This window comes from Pelmatolapia mariae, linkage group LG3_W, assembly GCF_036321145.2.
Source record: "Pelmatolapia mariae isolate MD_Pm_ZW linkage group LG3_W, Pm_UMD_F_2, whole genome shotgun sequence".
Lineage (NCBI taxonomy): Eukaryota > Metazoa > Chordata > Actinopteri > Cichliformes > Cichlidae > Pelmatolapia > Pelmatolapia mariae.
Genome location: NC_086229.1, coordinates 47,758,660 through 47,779,574, shown reverse-complemented (window position 1 = coordinate 47,779,574; position 20,915 = coordinate 47,758,660). Strand labels below are relative to the sequence as shown.

General features: G+C 38.7%; 1 protein-coding gene across 1 annotated transcript in view; it reads right to left on the bottom strand.

Annotated features, from left to right (window-relative positions):
* LOC134624531 (dachshund homolog 2-like) overlaps nt 1-20,915 on the bottom strand; it is a 114,514-nt gene that overhangs the window by 17,945 nt on the left and 75,654 nt on the right. The window contains exons 3-7 of the mRNA XM_063469530.1: nt 16,886-16,996; nt 6,084-6,320; nt 3,611-3,780; nt 2,679-2,784; nt 2,145-2,219 (exon numbers count right to left, since the gene is read on the bottom strand). Of these exons, the coding sequence (XP_063325600.1) occupies nt 2,145-2,219; nt 2,679-2,784; nt 3,611-3,780; nt 6,084-6,320; nt 16,886-16,996 (699 nt within the window). The remainder of the gene's footprint in view (nt 1-2,144; nt 2,220-2,678; nt 2,785-3,610; nt 3,781-6,083; nt 6,321-16,885; nt 16,997-20,915) is intronic.

Below are 20,915 nucleotides of genomic sequence, written 5' to 3'. Positions count from 1 at the left end.
ACAAACTTAATGAACTTAATGCACCTGGTTTATTCCCACCCATTATTTTCCAAAAAATGAAAGGTGGCCATCAGTGCTTCCCTTTTAGCTTGCTACTACAAGCACCTATGGTATCAATTTGGAAATCTATGTCACCTTGTTCTGGAGTTATCACGTTCACAAAGTTAGGTTTTTCTTACGGTGGTCCAGAGAGGTCAAACGGACTGCAACTTAAGAAAACACCAGCAAATAGAAAAACGCTGCAAACGACACAAAATGCAGCGGAAGTTGAATAAATTACATTTAATTTCTGTTTCATCAAGAGTTTGATAAAACTTCATCACTGACCTCGACTTAGAGTTTAAGCTCACCAAGATTCAAACTCATCCAAGGTTTTTAGTGGATACACCTGTTGTATCAGTTTGAAAATCCTACATGACATCTTTCGAATGATCATGTTCTTGAAGATTTTCATGTTCAAGATTTTCAAAAGATTTGATCTCTGACCCAAGATTCAAACTTTTGGAGATTATGTATCTGAATTTCAGGAGCGGGACCACGCCTCTAAACACGCTCCTTCCGGTTGCCATCTATATAGGTTCCCCCCAGTTCTGCAACTGTTCATTCTCATTTACGTGCCCCACTGTCCCTCCCTCCTTGTTCTCAATTCTTTAACTTCTTCCCTCCAATTTAGTACATGGGGATCTGCCCGGCCCGGGAGCCGTCGCCAGTCCCCTTCGAGGCCTTCCCCAAACCGCAGCTCAATTCATGTCCAAGCATTCACCTTTACCTACTAAAACGCTGTCAATCCTAAAACGAGGACGTGGGCCCAGCTAGTGAAATCTGTGATTTTTAGTAGATTCATCTATGGTATAAGTGGTACTGGGCTTAGGGGGTAGAGCAGGTCATCTACTAATTGGAAGGCTGGCGTGTCGATCCCTGGCTCATTCAGTCTAAACATCCTTGGAGAAAATATTAAGTCAAGTTGGTCTCCGGAGTGTGAATGTTAGATAGAAAACACTTAAGCACAGGAAAAAAAGTGCTTATATGGGTGAATGAGGCAAGTTGGACAAAGTGCTTTGAGAACTCGGGTAGAGAAGCTCTATATAAGAACCAGTCAATTATCGTATTCACAAAGGCAGGTGTCGACAACATCAACCTTTAATGGCTGAGGGGTAAAAAGCGTTTTTTAAATGAATCATTTTAAAGATTATGAGAAATCTGCCACCTGTAATCAACACTTTTCTAACTGTATTAGGAACCTCCATCTGGGAAAACTTTTCATATTCATCCATACATGGTAGAGTGTTTATGTGTTAGATAGGTTCTCTGATAGATAAAAAGCAACAACTGAATTATATGAAACAAATTGTGTTTGTGAACCTTAAAGCTCTTAAAGTAATTCTCATGCTTTCACTAGCTACCATCAACACAGTCTAAAAAGCCTCAGTTCTGATTGGTTCACAGAGCCTACTATAAAAGGAAAAACACCATCACATTTATGAAGGAGGGTTGGCGCGGGGGGTCACGTGGCCTGACTCCACCGCAGATATCGGATTAAGAAGACAATCTTCGAGACCGAGTTATCTATTTTTCCTTTAGCCCTTATTGATTTTAAAGGAAGTAGCACTCCTGCTGATGTCTGCAGTGGAGCTTCAGGAGCGTGAAAGGTGGTGGTGGTGGTGGGGGGTGAGGATGGAGAAGGAGGAATTAGATGACAACAGAATAATGTGTTATAAGAATGGAAAATACAGCGGACGGGGGGTGGAGAAGAAAGAGTGTGAAGGAGGAAGGAGAGGCCCTGCTTGCTTTTAGTGCGTGACCTCCTGACCCCTTTTAGCCACGCTTCCTTCACTTAGCTTTCCTCGCTCACCCCCACCCCACATCCATCTATCCATCTTTTATCCATCTCTCCCTCCCTTGCTCATCTGATTGATGGTTTGGAGACAGGTGATCAATAGGAGGGGCAGAACATCCTGACTCTTCTGTTTCTCAGTGTGTGTTTGTCTCTGCATGTGTGTGTGTAAATACAGTAGATGAGGAAAGCCCTCCTAAGTGAGGAAATTTATCAGATGTCAGAAGTAACCGGGAGAGGGCTTAGATTAAGGCAAGTAATGGAATATCCTCACTTATATTTAAGTGTGTGTGCGAGTGTGTGGTCCAACCTTTGTCCTTTGTTATTTTCTTGATGGGTGGAGTAGAGTTGGTCAGCGCAACATCTGCATCAGCTGACACCAGTCCTGTTGAAAGAAAGCACGCTCTGGTTATGTGTGGGCATTACAGTGTGGACACAGGTGTTTGCATACATGTACATCTTCCTACTTGTGTGTTGTCTGTTGTGTAAGATCTTTACTGTACATGCTGCTTTGTTTTAAAACATGTAAGAAAATTACTAAAAACTTATGTTTTGCCTGTGTTCAAGAATGAAAGACAGCATAACCAAATTAGACATATTTAAGACGCTTAAAACCATTAAAGATTTATTTTTATGTTTAAAAACTTACTTTCATGATAACCAGTCAGCAAATCACTTAAAAAAAGCTCAAAGTACACAGTTTACATTGATATGACAAAGAAAGCAGCAAATCTTCTGATTCAAGAGGCGGAAAAGTGAGTACTTTGCATGGTTTCTCAGATTTTTGCATTTAATCTGCCTCTTTGCTGTGTGTGTGTGATTGAGTATGTGTGTGTGTGTGTACCCAGTCTTTCAGGCGAGCTGGAGGCTGAGCTGCTGGGCTGCGACTGCAGAGGAGTATTGGTTTCGTCAACAGACGGGGAGAGCGAGGGGCTGTCGCACACTCTCTCCTGCAGAAGGAGAGGCAATGAATGAAAGTAAATGGAGAGATTCAAACATGATGTTACACTGGCTTATAACTGGCTGCCAGTGATTAAAGCTCTCTCTCTCTCTCTAATCATTCTGAACATGTCATAAAGATAAACTTTATTAAATTTTTCATTGATAATTACAAAGTTGAGTAAGACTGGCTTTGGATGGTCCGCTGCACAGATGTTTACGTGACATGATTAAATTAATGTGTATTTGTTGTAGAAATACTTCCCAAATCCAAATTCCCTTTGGATATTTTGCTTGAAAAATGTATTTATTTATTGCATGTATTTATTTTCACTTAAAAGATGTATTTATTATTATGAAACAATACATCATTACACATCTTTAGAAACTTTAACATCTATTCCAACATCTTCACACTGCACCACTGCATGTATGAATATAAACATGACATGTCTGTGTAATGTGAAGTACATTTAGAGCAAAAGAAAAACAACCCTTGCATGTGTACACATACTTGGTCAATTAAAGCTGATACTGATTGCACTGCAATTTAAACCAAATGAGCTTTTCTGAACAATTTAAGGACTCAATCTGCTTCTGTAAAAGGTTTTAATCTTTATATTTGGGTCTACTGTGTTATTGCGCAGCCTAAATATTTAGAAAAGTAGGGTATATGGTAATCATCTGGTGGGCTGCAGTAGCCACATAAGACTAAAGAGCACTGTAATGGCAGACAAACTCTTGAATAATAGATTTATGTAAAGATGTAAAAGATTTTTCACACAGGAGTTCCTCATGGATCCCAGTCGGATCCTCTGCAGTTGCGTGTCATGTTACCTTGATGACAGGCGCACGGTGTACGTGAGTGTGTATCTGCTGGGCTGCAGCGGCCATGTTGGCAATGGTGCTTAGGTGGTTCATCTGTGACATTGCCATGGCAACAGACGCAGGCGGCAGCCCCATGGGCAGCAGAGGGTGGGGCATCATCATGAAAGGCAGATCCAACCCTGAGAGACAAAAAGAGAGGATAAACTCTCCTCACTGAGGCAACCTGACATTAAGGCAGGGGGTCTCAAACTGTGAGGTGGACCCCACTGGTGGGACGTGGATAATAACTAGGTGAAAGACAGGAAGTGAAACCAAGATGAATCCATATCATTTATTTAATTTTCAGAGAAAAGTTCTTGCTGATGCTATTGTGCTGACATTGATTTCAGTTAAATGAAACTGAGAATTTTTTTTTGCAAATAGTGATTGGTAAGAGTTGTTGGCTGTGGAGCAGAAGATTATTATAGTTAACCAAAACTAAACAAAAAACTTAAAACTATATGTGAAAAAAACTTTTAACAAAGGTAAAAACCAGACTTAAAAAAACCTAACTGAAATGATTTTGTGAACTTGGAAAACATAACTAAAATAAAATAAAATGAAAATGAAACTGGTAAAAATTCAATTACAACTTGTCTGATGAGGCACTGATGGATGTGTTTAATGAGAAGTTAGTAGTCTACAAAACTGTGAATCACTGCTTTGAAAAAGTTGTTAAAAAATACACACAAAAATCTGTAAAAACACATTTATTTGCATTTTTACACATTTTCCTGAATGGTTAATAACTAAAATACATAAATAAGCCTTTGGTTTTATATATTTCAGTTGCATATTCACTTAAAATTAATTTCACGTTTATTGAGGGTAGTCTTTTTTTTAATTTGAGTGTTCCTCTGACATTTGTCCGTCATGCAATAATAATTAAAAAAGACTAAACCTAACAGTGAGACTAATAAAAACTAAAGCAAAACTAAACATTTTTCAAGCAATAAAAAGCAAACTGAAACAAGGAAATCTACCCTGGCAAAGAACTAAAATTAAACAGAATTAAAAACATAAAGTGAAAAATAAAATAAGAATAAAAACAAATGAGAAAATTAAAAAAATTATAAAAGGTGGTGAGGCACAACACAAGTGCGGCCTCCCAGAAAAAGCTTGCAAATCATTGCTTTAAAGTAGCTTAACTTAAGATGAGCATCCACTAGTGTAACAGCAGAAATATGACATAAAATGAAGAAAAGCCGAATATGTTTTCTTTTTCACCCAAGTAAAATATTACATACGAGATCTTTTTCTCTCTCTTTTTTTTTTACATTTGGTTACTTGAAGCTTGATGGTGGAAACGAGACAGTAACACAGTCTGAGATTGTGTCTGTGAACTCAGGTTGAACTTAACCTTGAGGAGAGAGGGAGAAGGAGAGGTGTCATTTCAGTGTCGAATGTCTCGCTAACAAAAGTTAACCAAGCAGAGGAGGACAGAGAGAAAGAAAGACAGGAAGACCAATAAAACATGGAGGTCAGAGGTTTGAAGGGTGATGAGGTGAAAAAAGGAAAAAAGGGAAGGTCAGTTTTGTAGGTTTTTTCTGTTTTATTCTCTGCCTGCTCTATATGAATACATCCTGTACTGGTGCATGTCCTGTCTCCAGGTTTTGTGCTTTATCTCTAGCAACACTTTTACGTTTATTTGCCCAGCTCTCCATTTTATCCTCCTCTTATCCACCTCTCAGTTTGCCCTCTTTCCCTCCCCCTCGTCTTCCTCTCTTTACCTCATGCACAGATGCACACCGGCAACCACACATTTCACCGTGTTTGTTAGGACTATCCATTAGCTTCGATTCATCCTTTAAAACCCCCCTCCAAAACCTCTTAGAAGTCCAACCTTGACCTCTGACCTCCAACCTCAGTGACCCCCCTTGACCCTCAGATAGGCCACTTATTTTCCAAGACGAGCTCCCAGCTAGATGTACACACTTGAGCAGACGCCTCAGCTGTCCCACACACATACACACACACACACACACACAAATGTGCAGCGGCTGCTTTCATTCCAATGAAACAATAACACTGATTGCTGTTGTCGTGACGATTGAAGTGATAGAATAATCAATGTGAGTGTTTGTTGCCGCCGCTGTTCTTTTTGTGTGTGTGTATGTGTTTGTTTGTGTGTAAATATATTACTTCTGCAGTTAGAAAAGGAGCGAGTATGAGTGTGTCTCTGTTTATGTGTGTGTGTGTGTGTGTGTGTGGTGTTGATGAATTGAGTCATTTAGTAGAGTGTGTGCTGATTAATCCCGGCAGAGTGTTAATACAGGAGATGGGAACAGATTAAATGGCGTACATTAACAAATATTGCCACCCTTTAAACACACATACACACACAAACTCACAGACCTTCAGTGTGTGTGTGTGTGTTTGTGTGTGTGTGTTGTCCTTTTTTTCCATGTGGTTTGTCTCTCGTGGCGTGGATGTGTGCACTCACTGTTTGCCAGTAGCTGTTGCTGCTGGAGTTGTTGTTGCTGATTGACAGCTCCTAAGGCGGGCCCCCTCCCGGCACCTCCCGCTGCACCACCAGTACCAGCTACTCCTCCTCCTCCTCCTCCCACTGGTGGTGCTCCTCCACCACCACCACCTCCTCCTCCTCCTCCTGGCCCTCCGCTGTGGGCACCAGCAGGGGGGCTGGTCAGACGCTCCTTATCCCAGGAACACTCACTTCCTCCTGGGTAGAGATGGAGATATTTTTATTCCAAATGGTCCAAAAATAACAAATAAATACATGTTTGTGTGTCTTTTTTTCCTCATTTTTAAACAACAGTTCATCGGTTGATCCATCTCTGGGTACATTTCCGGGGAACGAAGGACTCTAGTATGTAGTACTGTGGCTAAAAGTTAATTTCTGTTACAGTCTTACAACAGCGTCAGACAGGTAAATGGACAGGGTACCACTATTTTAGAGCCCTCCAAAATTGTAACCACAGCCTTTAAACCTTTAAACAGAAAAACTGACATTTCATAATGACACCTGTTACAAAACTGTGTTCAGCATAGACTGTAAATAAAAGATGTAGCTACTATCAAGCCACCCACTGGCTAGCAAGGCATTACAAATCTTGAGTTGAGCATTTTTGTTGTTGCCATCTTACTGTTGTGAAACCAGCAAGTAGGCTGTAGATCTCAATAACCTGCCTATTGTAAAGCATGCCCTGCTTTATCATCCTTTTTTACCCTAAGGTGGACAATAATGTACAAACTGGACATCACTTCCTGTTTAGTTAAACTTAAAATTAGCTACTGAGACCCTGAACTCTCAAGGAAATGTTTACCAAGGCCATGAATTAAATAGGTAGTATGGTTGTTTTATCTGAAGCCTGTGCAGCAAGTACTTTTTCAATATATAGATCACCAGCTCAACCAGCTAGTGGTACCCTGCACTTAATGGCTCACTATAGTAAAAATATGACAGGAACCAGGAAAAATTTTTGGTTGCCCAGTGATTTGTTTTGCTTTTGTTGACTGATTGCAAGTAGTTGCAGTGACCAACTGGTCAACCACTTTAGATCAGAAGCGACTGGTGGTCCAACTCTAACTGTAATCACTCTTAGACAGATTACCAACAAGTTGCAATCAAATTGAGCGAGTCTGCGCCGATGACTGCAACTCGTCTCTGACACGTTTCTTTACAGTACAGGACTCGACTCAGCTTGACGCTGACTGGTTGCATTCTGGTTATATTCCTATATAAAAGTAATAATGCAGAGTACCTGTATAATTTTGCAGTTAAACTACCATCCTGCAGCAACTACGTCACTATTTGTTGATGAGTTTTTGAATTTCTGTTTTAAAGCAAGTGTAAATTTCAACAGGTAGGTAATTTGCAAAGATTTTTCACAGTTAATCACAAACGGATTGCAATGTATTTTCCTACTTGACCCAATTTTAATCGCAAACTTTAGCTCACTGGTTGCAAGTGGTTGCAGACCTGGTCCCTGTCTTCGAAGTAATCATTTTAAAGGCAACAAGACTGCAAGTTAATTGCACACGGTCGCAATATTTTTGCTTGTGCCACAGTCTCAAACCTTCAGATTTTACCTGGTGTGACTGCAGCATAATGTAGCTCTGCTCTGTATGCGGGGAGCACAGGAGTTAAGCACATGGTAAAAACCCAGAGCAGAGGAGAGAGATTAGCGTGACTATAGATGATGTCAAAATGTAAAAGACACTCTCACAGTGGAAATATGAAAAGAGCAAAGTGCACAGAAATCAGGTAAAAAAAAGAAAGAAAAAAAAGCCAAATTAAATTTTACATGTTTTCTCAGAAAGCCAGAGGTCTCTGTGGAGCAACTTAGACCACTACTGATGGATATATCGATCGATAGAATTGATCTAAAAACCCTGGTACATTTTCAAAGCTTCTTCAAACAGCAGGAAACATTTGGTTGTCTGTGAAATTAAAAGGTAATAAAGAAAGTGTCCAAAATCCTGTTTCTTATAATTAAAGATGATAAATGAAATACATTTAGCTTGTAAACAATCACACGCGTGTAAATGACTGACTGAAGCATTATTATTGTGTCAGCTTTTGCAGCCTAATAAAATGATGATCACCAAAACTTTTTTCCGTTGTTTGGTTGCAAAATGAATTTAATCACTTTCTCACTTCACACATTCATTCCCACCTCCACCCTCTCTCTCTCTGTATAATGCTGCCTCTCTCGCTCTGCACATCTCTCTCTCTGCTCCCCTGTTCCCTCTCTCATCCATCTTCATCTCCCTCCATTAGTTTGAATTAGCAACCGTCTCTCTCTATTATTGCCTACTGAATTCCCTGCGCTCTGTGAGTGTGTGTCTGTGTGAGAGTGTGTGTGTGTGGATGACAGCTGGGCCTCATCCCCTCTGCCATTTACACCGGGGAAGAAAAGAAGTATAAACAGATGGGCAGATGTTCTCTCTCTCTCTCTTCTCATTTTTTCCTTGGCCTTGTCCTCTACCTCCCAGCCTCTTTTTTTTTCTCTTTGCCTCTCCTCCATGTTTCTCTGTCTTTCACTTTTTTGGGGCTTTTTCGCATTTCCGTGTGAGTCTTCTGTGTGTCTCTTCCTCCTTTTTCTGTCCAACTTTCTTAGAAACTTACACCTTTGCTCTGAGGCTACAGCTTGCAGTTCTGACACCTGGATTTCAGTTTAGCTGCTGCAAAGTTGTGGCTCTTGTTTCCTTTAGTTTGGGGTCAGTAATCATTCCTCTTGTTCATAACATTAGGATATAATGAAATCCCGTCTTAACAGGCTTTTAGTGTGAGGGAGTGGGGACTAAACCCAAAGCAAGTTATTTAAAGCTAATAAGAGGGTTGTGAGACTTTATCTTCTGACCTTATGGTCTTTTTAGGAGAAAGAATTTGCTGTTTTTGTTACTTGCCCTCTATCCACTCCACTCCAGAGGATATCCACTTGGATAGATGAATTCAGATTCCTAAACCCTCATTAGCTTCAGATATAGTTGACACACAGAATAAGGACTGCATGTCCCCTATCATTTCGTCTGATGCTAAACTACAAAAGGACAACCAGCATGAACATTAAGAAATATGTTTTGGTCAAAGTCATCGCTCCACCTATTCACTTTTTAAAACATAAACCTATGGTAGCTGGGATAGGCTCCAGCCCACCCACAACCCTAATAAGGGTAAGCAGAAGAAAGGATGGATGGAACCTGTTTTAGGTTTATATGCCACTAATTATGGTGTCAAATTAAGTTTGCTACAAAACTTCTCTTCTCCTACAGTTTATTTAGGCATCATTCACACAGGCCTAGAGACTGTGCTGGTCTGCAGGCACTGTTCACCTTCAAAGGATTAGTTGTGTTTTAAAAGGTTAAACTTTCACCGTCAGTGCTAGTAGTTTCGGTCATTATGCAAATGTACTGTTATACATTAAGGCTGGTTTCCCCAGCCTTAATGTATAACAGACTGAAGAAGTCAAAATGTTTCTGCCACTTGACCTTGATGATTGAGCATCTATTAGATGTTTAGCTTTTACAGTTTTCACAGTTTCTCCACTACTTGGCAAGCGGTTGGTGACTGTTTAGAGACAAGTTCACAGGCATCTCACATGCAAACCACAGGTGAGCACACCAGTCTGCTGGTGACTAAAGCAACACCCTCTTTGCAACCGACTGCTTCTAGGGACTGCAAGAAACCATCAGCCAGTCAGGGAATGTTAATTTTTTTCTAGCAATATTTGGATGCCAGGGGGTCGCCATCTGGCATTGCCTGGCAAGAGGTTGGTGACTCTTTGCAGACAAGTCCCATGAGAACTACAGGTGACCACGCTAGCTAGAAACTAAAGCAGCACCCTCTTTAGGACTGATTTCTCCTAATAACTGCCAGCAACCACTGGTCAACCAGTAAGTGAATATTTATTTTTCTCTAGCAATGTTTGGATGACAGTGGGTCACCATCCAGTCTCTAGGCCTGAGTGACTGGGGCATTAATAGCTGCAGAAATGCTTTTTATCTTGAACATATTTGGATAGGGGCTTCATACAAAAATTGCTGTAATTATTAAACAGTGTAACATATTTAATTAAAATTTTAATTAAAAACCAAAGTCTGCACTTTCGTTGCATCTTGATTGTTTAATTTTAATAAAACGCTGATCCACTCTCAATACAAACGTGAAATACTCAAGAAAAATCAGTCTGTGTGTTTGTGTTCATGGATACGAAGCGCCACCATTTATGTGGCCATCAGCACAAATTTGTAACAAATGTATTTCATTATTTTCTGTACATTTTCACAATGTTTCCAGACAAAGCGAGGATGTGTCACCATGACAACCAAGAAAACGGTGGAACCATTGCATTTTAAACCAACTGTGACCTTTTTAAAAGTATTTTCAATCTCTAATCCTAATCAAGTTATTTTTAATGTTAAGAATGTATTTCAAATGAGTAACATGATAAGATTAATCCATGAAGTGTAGAAATCTGTGGCATTTAAAATGACGTCCACGCAGGCAGAGCAAACCCTAGCATTAGTTGGGGCTACTCTGAATTTCAGAGTTGGAAGTGTGACTTGAGGATGTTCCAGTTTAAAATCTTGGGAAGCTGACTGGTAACTTGAAAACACTTATGACTTCAAATGGACCGCAGTGATTACATCTAGTGAAGTCATGCAACAACAATGTAATGGTGAAGCCAACCATCACTATCAACCACAAACAGCAGGAAGCATTATGTAGTCATTTTAATTCTAAATTTTTCTCAAAATGAATTACAACACACAATTTTGTATAAAACCTGCTGAAATGTGTTGCTTCATGTCCTCTTTAACAGAAACAACACTTTCTCCACAGACTTCCGAATTTATCACAGCAAATACGTTAAATACAAACTGCTTCCTTCACTACAGTGAACGTTTGCAAACATAATCTAATTAGTGATTTTGTCTCCTATCACAGCAGCTCTATAATAATCAGCAGGAGTTAGGGTAATGTAGCTCTTTCTCCATTAATAAAGCAATTAGAGGCAGATTTGAAAAATAATGAGATATGGCGTTACCTTCCTTTGTGAATACCAAGAAAATAAAATCTCAATGTGGTTTAATAGTAATTACCCATGTGTTCACTCTTGAGTTTATGGCCCTTTTAATTTGAGCAATCCTCACTGAAATAACACTGCTCTTGTTCAAAAATTAATTTTGATTTCATTCATTTATATTAGATAGATAGATAGATAGATAGATAGATAGATAGATAGATAGATAGATAGATAGATAGATAGATAGATATGATTTATTTCGAACATGCAAATATAATTGAAATAACAAGAGAAAAACAAAACTTAAAAATCATCACGTATATATCTATGTCTACAGAATGTGTGTGCTCGAAAAGGAGTAGGATGAAGTTTACACTTTTCCTGTTCCTACCCCCTTATTTCAAATTTCACTGCTTACAAATCCATATCTAGGATTCAACATATTTATTGATTTGTTATTTAGTATTTCGTCCACGTTTCTATACAGAAAAAACACTTGTTTGCTTTTCTAACTTGACACAAAAAACCTGACACGTGAGTTAAAGTAATTTTGCTGACATGCTCTGGCCCAGCGTCTCCCATGTTCTCACTGTTCAATGGTTAGAAGCTGCCATGGAGACATATGTCATGTTACAAGCACTTTATACAAACCTGTAACCAAAGATGCTGCCACAAAGTTGCTCTATATGAAATCATCATGTTGCTATGAAGTATTTGCAGTTTTTCCTCCTCATAGGTTTGATTAACTCCATCTTCTTTCTCACCTCCACCTTCAGTGTTTTATTTCCAGTGTGACACTGTGGAACATCTGCATCTACACACCAAATCACACCACCACACAAAACATCAGTGTGGTCAAACAAATGGCGTGATGTGAAATGACATTTAAAAAAGAAGACTTTAAATGTGCTGATGTGACTCACAGAATGGCACAAAAAGTGTTGCGCTATGATTTAAATGTCAGGTTTCATGTTGGTTAATGATACAGAAATAACTGCTGGCCGACGATGCAAAGGTTTAACTCTGCAGCAACATGTCAACTGTCCTCAGGTGAGCAATCAGAGGGGGTAGTCTCTTGAACCATGGACAGTTTACACCAGCGGTCCCCAACCTTTTTTGCGCCACGGACCGGTTTACACCCGACAATTTTTTCACGGACCGGCCTTTAAGGTGTCGCGGATAAATACAACAAAATAAAACTAGTACCGTTACTGAAAAAAAGAAGATTTATTCATAACACACGTGAAAAGACCCAGGAAAACCGAGTTAACGATAAAAACGATAACAAAATAACGCTGAAAACCGATAAAAACCCTGAAAACCATACATTTCACACCTGAGCCTCAACTCTCGCGGCCCGGCACCAAACGACTCACGGACCGGTACCGGTCCGAGGCCCGGGGGTTGGGGACCGCTGGTTTACACCATTTGTGTACACTTATAGCATTTGTTCTTTAATTGTTGTACACGTGTGACATGCTTTTAAAGCCAAGAACCGTCTTCCTCTTCCTTTGGTTTCTCCCTTTAGAGGTCACCACAGTGGATCATCTTCCTCCATATCACCCTACTTCTAGCATCGTCCTCTGCATGTCCTCCTTCGCTACATCCATGTAACTCGTTTGAGCTCTTCCTCTTCAACATCCTTTGTCCAATATATCAACTATCCCTCCTTTTCAAACCATCCAAGCCTTGCGTCTCTAACTTTGTCCCTCTGAGGTACTCACTGTTAGGTTCTGCTTGCTGGTTGATGGTCTTCCAAACAGCTCGCACCAATAATTATCTGCCATTTTGGTATCTTGTCCAAGGGATGATTTTTGATTTCGAAGTTGAAGGCAACATCTAAAAATTAACCTTATGAGTAAAAATAAGGAGAATCACAATTTTTATATATTCTATATTTTATGTTTGCTTGCTATATTACATGTAATGTCTTTGAGTGGACAGGAATGACAAGCACGGAGATACCAAGATCCCGAGCTTATAAAGAATGTGGGTCAGGGTCGTAAACAGTGGCTCCTGGGTTCATCCTACCATCCAGCACTCTCTGTTTTAATGGATTTGTCCTCATGTGCAAAGCGCTTCTGTAATTATTTTCTTATCCTTCTGCCTGCTGGTGTAGACAGTAGGCTTAAAAAATGTTAAAAATTGCGTTGTATTTATGAATAAACCTGCGATTAATACAAATAGATGAATTGCGCAGCTCCTCACGAACACGTTATTTCAAGTTCTTCTTTCTTCTGTCCTTTCTATTGCACTTCCTCTCCTCCCATGTCTGCCATTGTTTTCTAAACTTCCTCTTCCTAGTTCTTCCATTGAAAAAAAAAAAGATATCGTTTCCATTCACACATAAATTGGTCCTTCTCATTTTTCCATCATTCCAATCTGTGTTTTTCTCATTTCTTTGAAGTAAAAAAAAAATAATTAAATAAAAAAAACCCTGACTGTCACCATGATCTGGACAAGCCCGAGCGATCGACTTTCACCCATCAAAACAGCAAAATATCTCTTCTTTTTTCTTCCCATTTCCTCTCGCCCTAAATATCCCTTTCTTTCCTCATGAGTCCATTTTTCCCCTCGCTTTATTTTCTTTTTCATTTCGTTCCTCTGCGCTATTGTCCGCCACAGTTTCCCAGGCCGGTGTGAGTGTCCCTTACAAAGAAAACAAGGTCGGACAATGAAAAGGAGGCTTTCCACGCACTCACGAAACAAAACAAAGAAGAAAAAAATCACAAGAAGGAGAAGAACACGGAGACGAGCAGGAAGGAATAAATAAAAAACGACAGAATAAAATGAGAGAATAGAGTAACTCTATCGGCCCATTTGCCAGGTCAGCTGAAGAAAAGGAAGAGAAAGAAAAATAGAAACAGGAGAGTCTGGGTGGAAACAGAAGGAAGGACCCCACGCTCTCTCCTTTCTTTTCCTTTTGCTTTTTGTTTTCTGTCTTTTTAATAATTCAGAGAAGCAAACACAGCAGAGATTGACTGAGCCAGAAAACACGTGTGTGCCTAAGTTTCCTATGAAAAAGGACTAAAACATAATACTTAGATATCAGAAAAACAGTTTCATTACTTTTGTCTGAAGTATTCTTTTTCTTTTGTCTGTCTTTTATTTCCTTTCATGTCTTCTGTCTTCTTTTGCTTTACCCTGCAGTCATCAGGCAGACAAGAAACTTAAAATGGTGTTAATCGATCTTCAGGGACCTCAAAATGAAAGTAAATCGAGGTTTTACATTAACAAAAAGGCAGAAATTAGTACAATCTGGTGATTTGAGAGCAGAATTCTCAAAGAGTTATAATTTAATGATTTCCCCTGTTCCCAAATTTTGTTTGTGGTGTACTGAAATTCAAATAAGATGAGAGTAACAGACTACACTACCAAAGCACAACTTGACTGTTATTATTATTTTTTTTAATCATTGTTTTATCTGTAAAGTTTCTTCATTAATTTATGTTGTTTTAGATGTGCAATTGATTTGTCTTTTTTTAAATAAATACCACCACTCCACAGTAAGGTTGGGCATATTTACCAAGGCTTACCCAATTAAGAACAGAACCTGGCAACACACGGCTGCTACTCACCCTCTGGATTAACTGATAAGCTGAAGTTTTGGCAAATTGCTGGTCAGAAGCATTTAGGTGTGTGTTAACACAAAGTCAAGAAGGAACGATATCAGTAATGATCTTAGAGAAGCAAATTTGCTGTCCAACCATCTGGGAAGGGTTAAAGGACATTTCCAAACAATTTTAATCTCTAAAAGCAAAATGACAGTATGGCTTTGGTTTCATATGAACAAACTTCAAGACTTCTAGAAGTTGGTTAGACGGTGGAGACCAAAGTGGAGTTCTTTAACAATAATGCACAGCAACATATTTGCCACAAAGACTTCACACCAACTGTAAAGCATGGTAGTTAGAGGGGTGATGATTTGCGCTTGTTTTGCAGCCACAGGACCCGGGCACTTTGCAGTCAATGAGTTGACATGAACTCATTGACTGTCTACATATCAAAGTACTCTGGAGTCAAACGTAAGGCACTTATGGGTTGGTCTGATGGCAAAAGTTTGGTTTAACTTAGGTTTAAACTGCAACAGGACAATGATCCCAAGCACAGCAGCAAATCTACAACAGAATGGCTTCGTTTCTATGAAATAATTTTGACACAGTCTAATATGTCATGTTGGTCTTCAGATTAGGTTTTATCATTTTTAATACATCTTGATATGTACAACCTTAGAAAGAGGGTATACTTTCCTTTTCCTGTATATACTACAATAAGCAATTTTTTTTACTTGAGTATTTTTTTTACCACATTTCTTTAAAAGAAAAACTAATTCCTTTGAAAATAACTTTATCAAGCACTGTTAGCGTTAATTAGAATCCTTTTTACTTTATTTTCAACCCTTAAGTTTCATGAATTCAGCTCTTTATCTTCACATTACATTGTATATTTTATGTTGTACCTATACAGTTCTTGTCTGGCTTGTGAGCACCTATGAATTTCAAGTGACTGTACATACTCAGAAATAAACGCAAAATAACTAATTTATATGAAATAACACCATCTGTGACCAACTTTCATTAAAACTGGCTCCTGGAGTCTTTAAAGTCTTCTTATGACCATGTACGTGTGTCCCTGGACACTTCCACATAACACCTGTGTTCTGACAGTCCATTCTTACATTTACCAATCCGTGTCGGTTTACACTACAGTTTTTGAAAAAGTGAGGCGAGCAGGCTGAATGAATAGCAAGAACTAAAGTCTTTTCAGGTCATTGTTGAAGACTGGCTCATTTTCACACATTCTTTCGTAATATTTTTACACTTACATTGCATTTTACTTTGCTCTTTCCTTTTTTTTGTTGATTAACTAAACAGCTTATTGCTTTCAAAGCTGCTGGGTTTAATAATTATTCATTTATAGATGGAAAAGTGTGTGTGTGTGTGTGTGTGTGTGTGTGTGTGTGTGTGTGTGTGTGTGTGTGTGTGTGTGTGTGTGTGCCTTAGTATTTTAAAAAGCTAAAGAGTTGATATTAATTGATTTCATCGCACTTATTATTTAGAGATTACAAGTTTAATGTGCCATGGATTTAATTACAGTACTTGGCTGTGCGCTACATCACAAGCCCTTTTTTTCTGTAGTGCACGGAGCCATGGATCTTAGACCTTACAAAAGGGAGTATGTGTGTGTGCGACAGAGAGTGTAGCAGTGGGGGTGTGCATTAATGGTGCCATGGATACAGTTAATTATTTGTTTAGATTTGGGCAAACAGTAACCTTTTAAAGTATGCTGAATTAGCTTTTAGCAGTTTCTGTTTGCAACTGTCTGAAAATGGCCGAGTCCGTCGCTGGTTGTTAATATTTTGCTTCACGTTTGTCACTTTACTGTAAACGGTTAAGTGGTCAGGCTTATTCATTTAGGTCTCCAGCTTGCCAGTTTAGCCTGGTTTAAAATACAATACTCCCTCCATGGAATTGCAGAAAAGCAAAAGAATTCTAAAGCAATGAGCTCGCTCTTTCTATATCATAAGCTGCTAAATTATGTTAACATCTGCAAAATAAACAGGCTAGTGTTCATTATGCTGCATAATAAAAGAAACTGGGCTGAAAAACTCAAATTTGCCAGCGATTTAGCACCAATATTCACAGAAACTTTCCAGAAACAGTTGACTAAGTAGACTTGAAATGTACCCAATAACTTTGGATGCTAATGTAAGTGTGTGTTTGTTTGTGTGAGTATGTGTGTGTGTTTGTCTTACCTGTATTGGAGTGTAAGTCCTCGTTGTCTGACTCATTACCGTTCTGGAGGCTCATCATCATCTTCATCTTCTGAAGCTTCTGGAGCTCGGCCATGGCTGCAGCTGTCAGGCCTGAAACACACAAACACACACACACGGTTAGTTTCATCATGGCATAGCTCTTCAGGCTCACCGTCATGCCAATCAATCAAAATTCAAATCAAAGCATTAGCTGCTCTCAAGTTCAACCATTTCTCACGAATAACCAATCGCAACACTCGTTACAGCGTCCCTGGACCTCCCAAGTCCTACCTGCCTTTACCCATGATGACTTGCAGCAAGCTGGGACACACACACACACATGCTTGCACCCGGCTGTCGCTGTCAAATTTTCTTTTCAGTGCCAGTGTTTTGCTGAAATGTTTCAGGTTGTGAGCGCAGTTTCAGGAGCCTTGGGCCTGATGTGTATTCGCTGATACACATGCACATGCAGAAAAATGTAACACACATACAGGGAGAACCCCCCCCCCCCCCCCCCCCCCCACTGCCACACACACACACCCTTTTGTATGAACTAAGATCCCTGGCTCTGTGCACTGACCTGGAACTGACTTCTATACACAACAACCAGCAGAGTGAGAGAGATGACCCTGTGTGTGTGTGTGTGTGTGTGTGTGTGTGTGTGTGTGTGTGTGTGTGTGTGTGTGTGTGTGTCTTATTGTGTAAAACCCCTATTATGTGTGTGAGTGTGCATGTGAGCTTTTGCATTGTGCTGAGTGTGTATGTACAGTTTGCTTTCATGTATAAATGTGAATGTGAGGGAATGCATGCATGCTTATCACTGCTATCCGTGTGTGCGTGTGTGTGTGTGTGTGTAGGTCAGTTGGTTTTGCCCCGGTCACGGTTGACGGCTTTGGAGGAATGTCCATTACACACAGTACAGTTGTCTGTACGCTATAAAGAAAATAAGATAGAGGGATGGAGGGGGAAAAGAGGGAGGGCAAAGGGGGGAGGAGGTTGTTTGAAATTTAATTTAAAGCAGGATGGAGGGATGGATGAGGGAGGAGGGGGAGGTGTGGAGGAGAGGAAGTTGTGTGCAGGTTAAACTAGACCTGATCTTTAATCAGTAGTAATAGAACTAAGCACATTTATGTACTTCTAACAGGTGGATTTGTTTTCCAAAGTTAAGCTCCCCAGCAGCACATAAAGCAATTATAACTGTCTCTACCAGCTTAACATTGTGTGGATGTGTATATGTAATGCTTTAATATACAAATGTTTATCTCCATAATTCAGAAGTGAAAAGAAACACTTATCAAAATATTTTAATTGAATGTCCTATAAGCCAGCAAATGTACAATAAAAAAAGTACATTTCTTGCACAGGGTATTGGAGTGAACCCATGATTGTTATATTGATTAATAGATAGAAAGGGTGAGCACTGTGAGTCCTATCACCTTCAAGGTTATTGTGATATTGTGTTATTAATAAGCACAAAACTCATCAACTGGAGTTTTTTATATATATCTCGTAACTCCTATCTGGGGTTTTTTTTTTCAGTTTTTAACTTAGTAAGTTCCTTTTTGTATTACATTCACTTTTTTTTGTTCTATTATTTATTTAGATTCTTATTTAATGACCTCCGCTGGGACTCTTAAAAAGCAGTTAGAAACTTCTGTATTTAAACAGGCTATCTGTTTCTGTTATTTTAAAATGGCCTGTTTATTTTATTATGTGTCTATCTCTTTATCTTTTTACTTAATTTTACTTTATTATCAAAAACATTAGGTGTAAAATGCTAACTGTATAAAACATTATCAAAACATTGAACACAATAAGCTTAAAAAGGCAGAAACCTTATGGAGCTATTTTGGTTTTGTGTTATTTTATTTTATTTCATTTCATTGAGCTATTCTGCTATTGCTTATGGTTTGGCCGCTTTAACCCAAGAGTTTATCCACTTTTAGATCAATACAGCGCATTTCATCTTATCCTGTGGATGAGGAGGCAGTTTTATACAATTTTCAGACCAAAAGAAAAGAAAATAATGGATTATTTAAGAAAATATATAATAATTTTATATATATATATATATATATTATACTATAATAGCAGAATGCAGTACAATATTGAAATAATATGGAAAATAACCATTAGCTTTGGCATTAGATCAATTTTGACTCATAGGTTTTCACACTTTTTATAATATATAATATAAAGTAACACTTGTGAAGGGAAATATTCTCTGACAGAAAATTAAATGGCTTTTTAATTATCAAAAAAATTATGAAAATGTGACATTTCTCTTACGCAAATGTAGCAAATACGAGAAATGTAGCAAATAAAATAAATAAAAACATCCCTGAGTTCGGGGCAAAAGCTGTACAGACTGGACATCATACCTGCTTTTGGACCCGGTGATATGACAAAATATTTATACACTTACATATTTGTCAGTTCCAGTTTTTAAAAAACATTGCACATCAAAGAAAAAGAAAACTTGGGCAAAGCCAAAACTGAAATTCCTCTTCAGCACACAATGACTTGGACTGTTAATCAGTCCACGAATGGCAAAAACAACAGATCGAGCAGAAAGAAAGAGCGACCGAAAGAAAGACAGAGGTCTATTCAGAGAGCCTGAGGGAGAGTGACCAGACGTATTGTCTGCTGCCTGCTGAGAGAGGAGGAGGAGGATGAAATGAAGAAAGATGATGGAAAAAAAGAGGGCAAAAATAAGTTTTTTTTCTTGAGTCGACGCCATCGAACTGCTGCTCAAAAACGCTAAAGAAAGCACATGATTCTAAATTAAATCACGTCACGTAATTTTCCATGATTTTTAAAAATAATTCTGTATAAATTCAAGAAATAGCTTTTGTAATTTAATATACACAACTGAGATGTTTGTATTATTAATCTTTCATTTAATGGGTGAAATACCTTAGAGATAGTTAGTTAGAGATAGAAAAAGTGAAGACAACAAGACTTCTATTAGGAAGAATGAAGAAAAACATTCAGACAAGACGATATGAAGGAAGGCCCAAACACAGAAAGGGAGTTTGAAAATGGAAAAAAGGGGAATGGCATGGGAAAAAGTGGGACTGATAAAGGAAAGAAGGTCAGATAGATTAAAAAAAAGAAGTGAAAGGAAAAACTTGCTGTTTTATGGGAAAAAGGGAAAGAACGAAGAAGCATGAAACAAAACTATATTATGGGAAAGATTTGACACTGTCCTGGCTCTTTATCCAGGACAGTGTCAATGTGTCAACGAAATTCGTACCACTACGGTTCATTCAGGAGTGTACAATTGTTAGGTGAATAGCTGTGACACTGTGTTAATATTCCCAAATGAAACATGTCAAAACCTCTGACTTTTCTTCTGTTGCAACAATGAATTTAGCATTTGTTGCTTTGAGTTGGCTGGACTGACATAAAAGTTTGCACATGTACTTGTGTCTCTCTGAGGATGAATCCTTAAAATGATATACTAATCAATGAATGAATTGACTTTCCTCAGGCTTCATGGTTTCAACAACTACTGGATGGAGAGCTATAAAATTGTGTATAGATGGTTATGTTGCCCTCATGATGAATTCTGATGCCTGACTTTAGACCAATGCAACAACAAATTTAGGTTTGTACCTTTAAGTTGAATATTTTGACGAGACTGAATGCCATTAATTTTTTTCCACAAGGAACAGTAGTAAATGGTAGCTGGAAACTGTGACTGAGAGAACCTCAAAATTACTGGATTGAAACAAATGTTCCCTTCATAACAGCTAAGTTTTTGTCCAACATCACGATCAGGTTTACACTTCAACCTGGGTCCTGCTTCAAAATGTCAGCAAAAACGTAATTTTGATTAACCTCATCTAATGCTGTAGTATAACACTAACAATATAGCTCGTTAGCATGCTGATGTTGGCACACTGACAAAAGCATTTATTTTTAGAGCTACAGAGCTGTTAGCATGGCACTCACCAAATTCTGCATGATTTTTACCTCATTCATACATCTCCATGTAATCAGCATACATCTGAAAACCTGCTCCAGA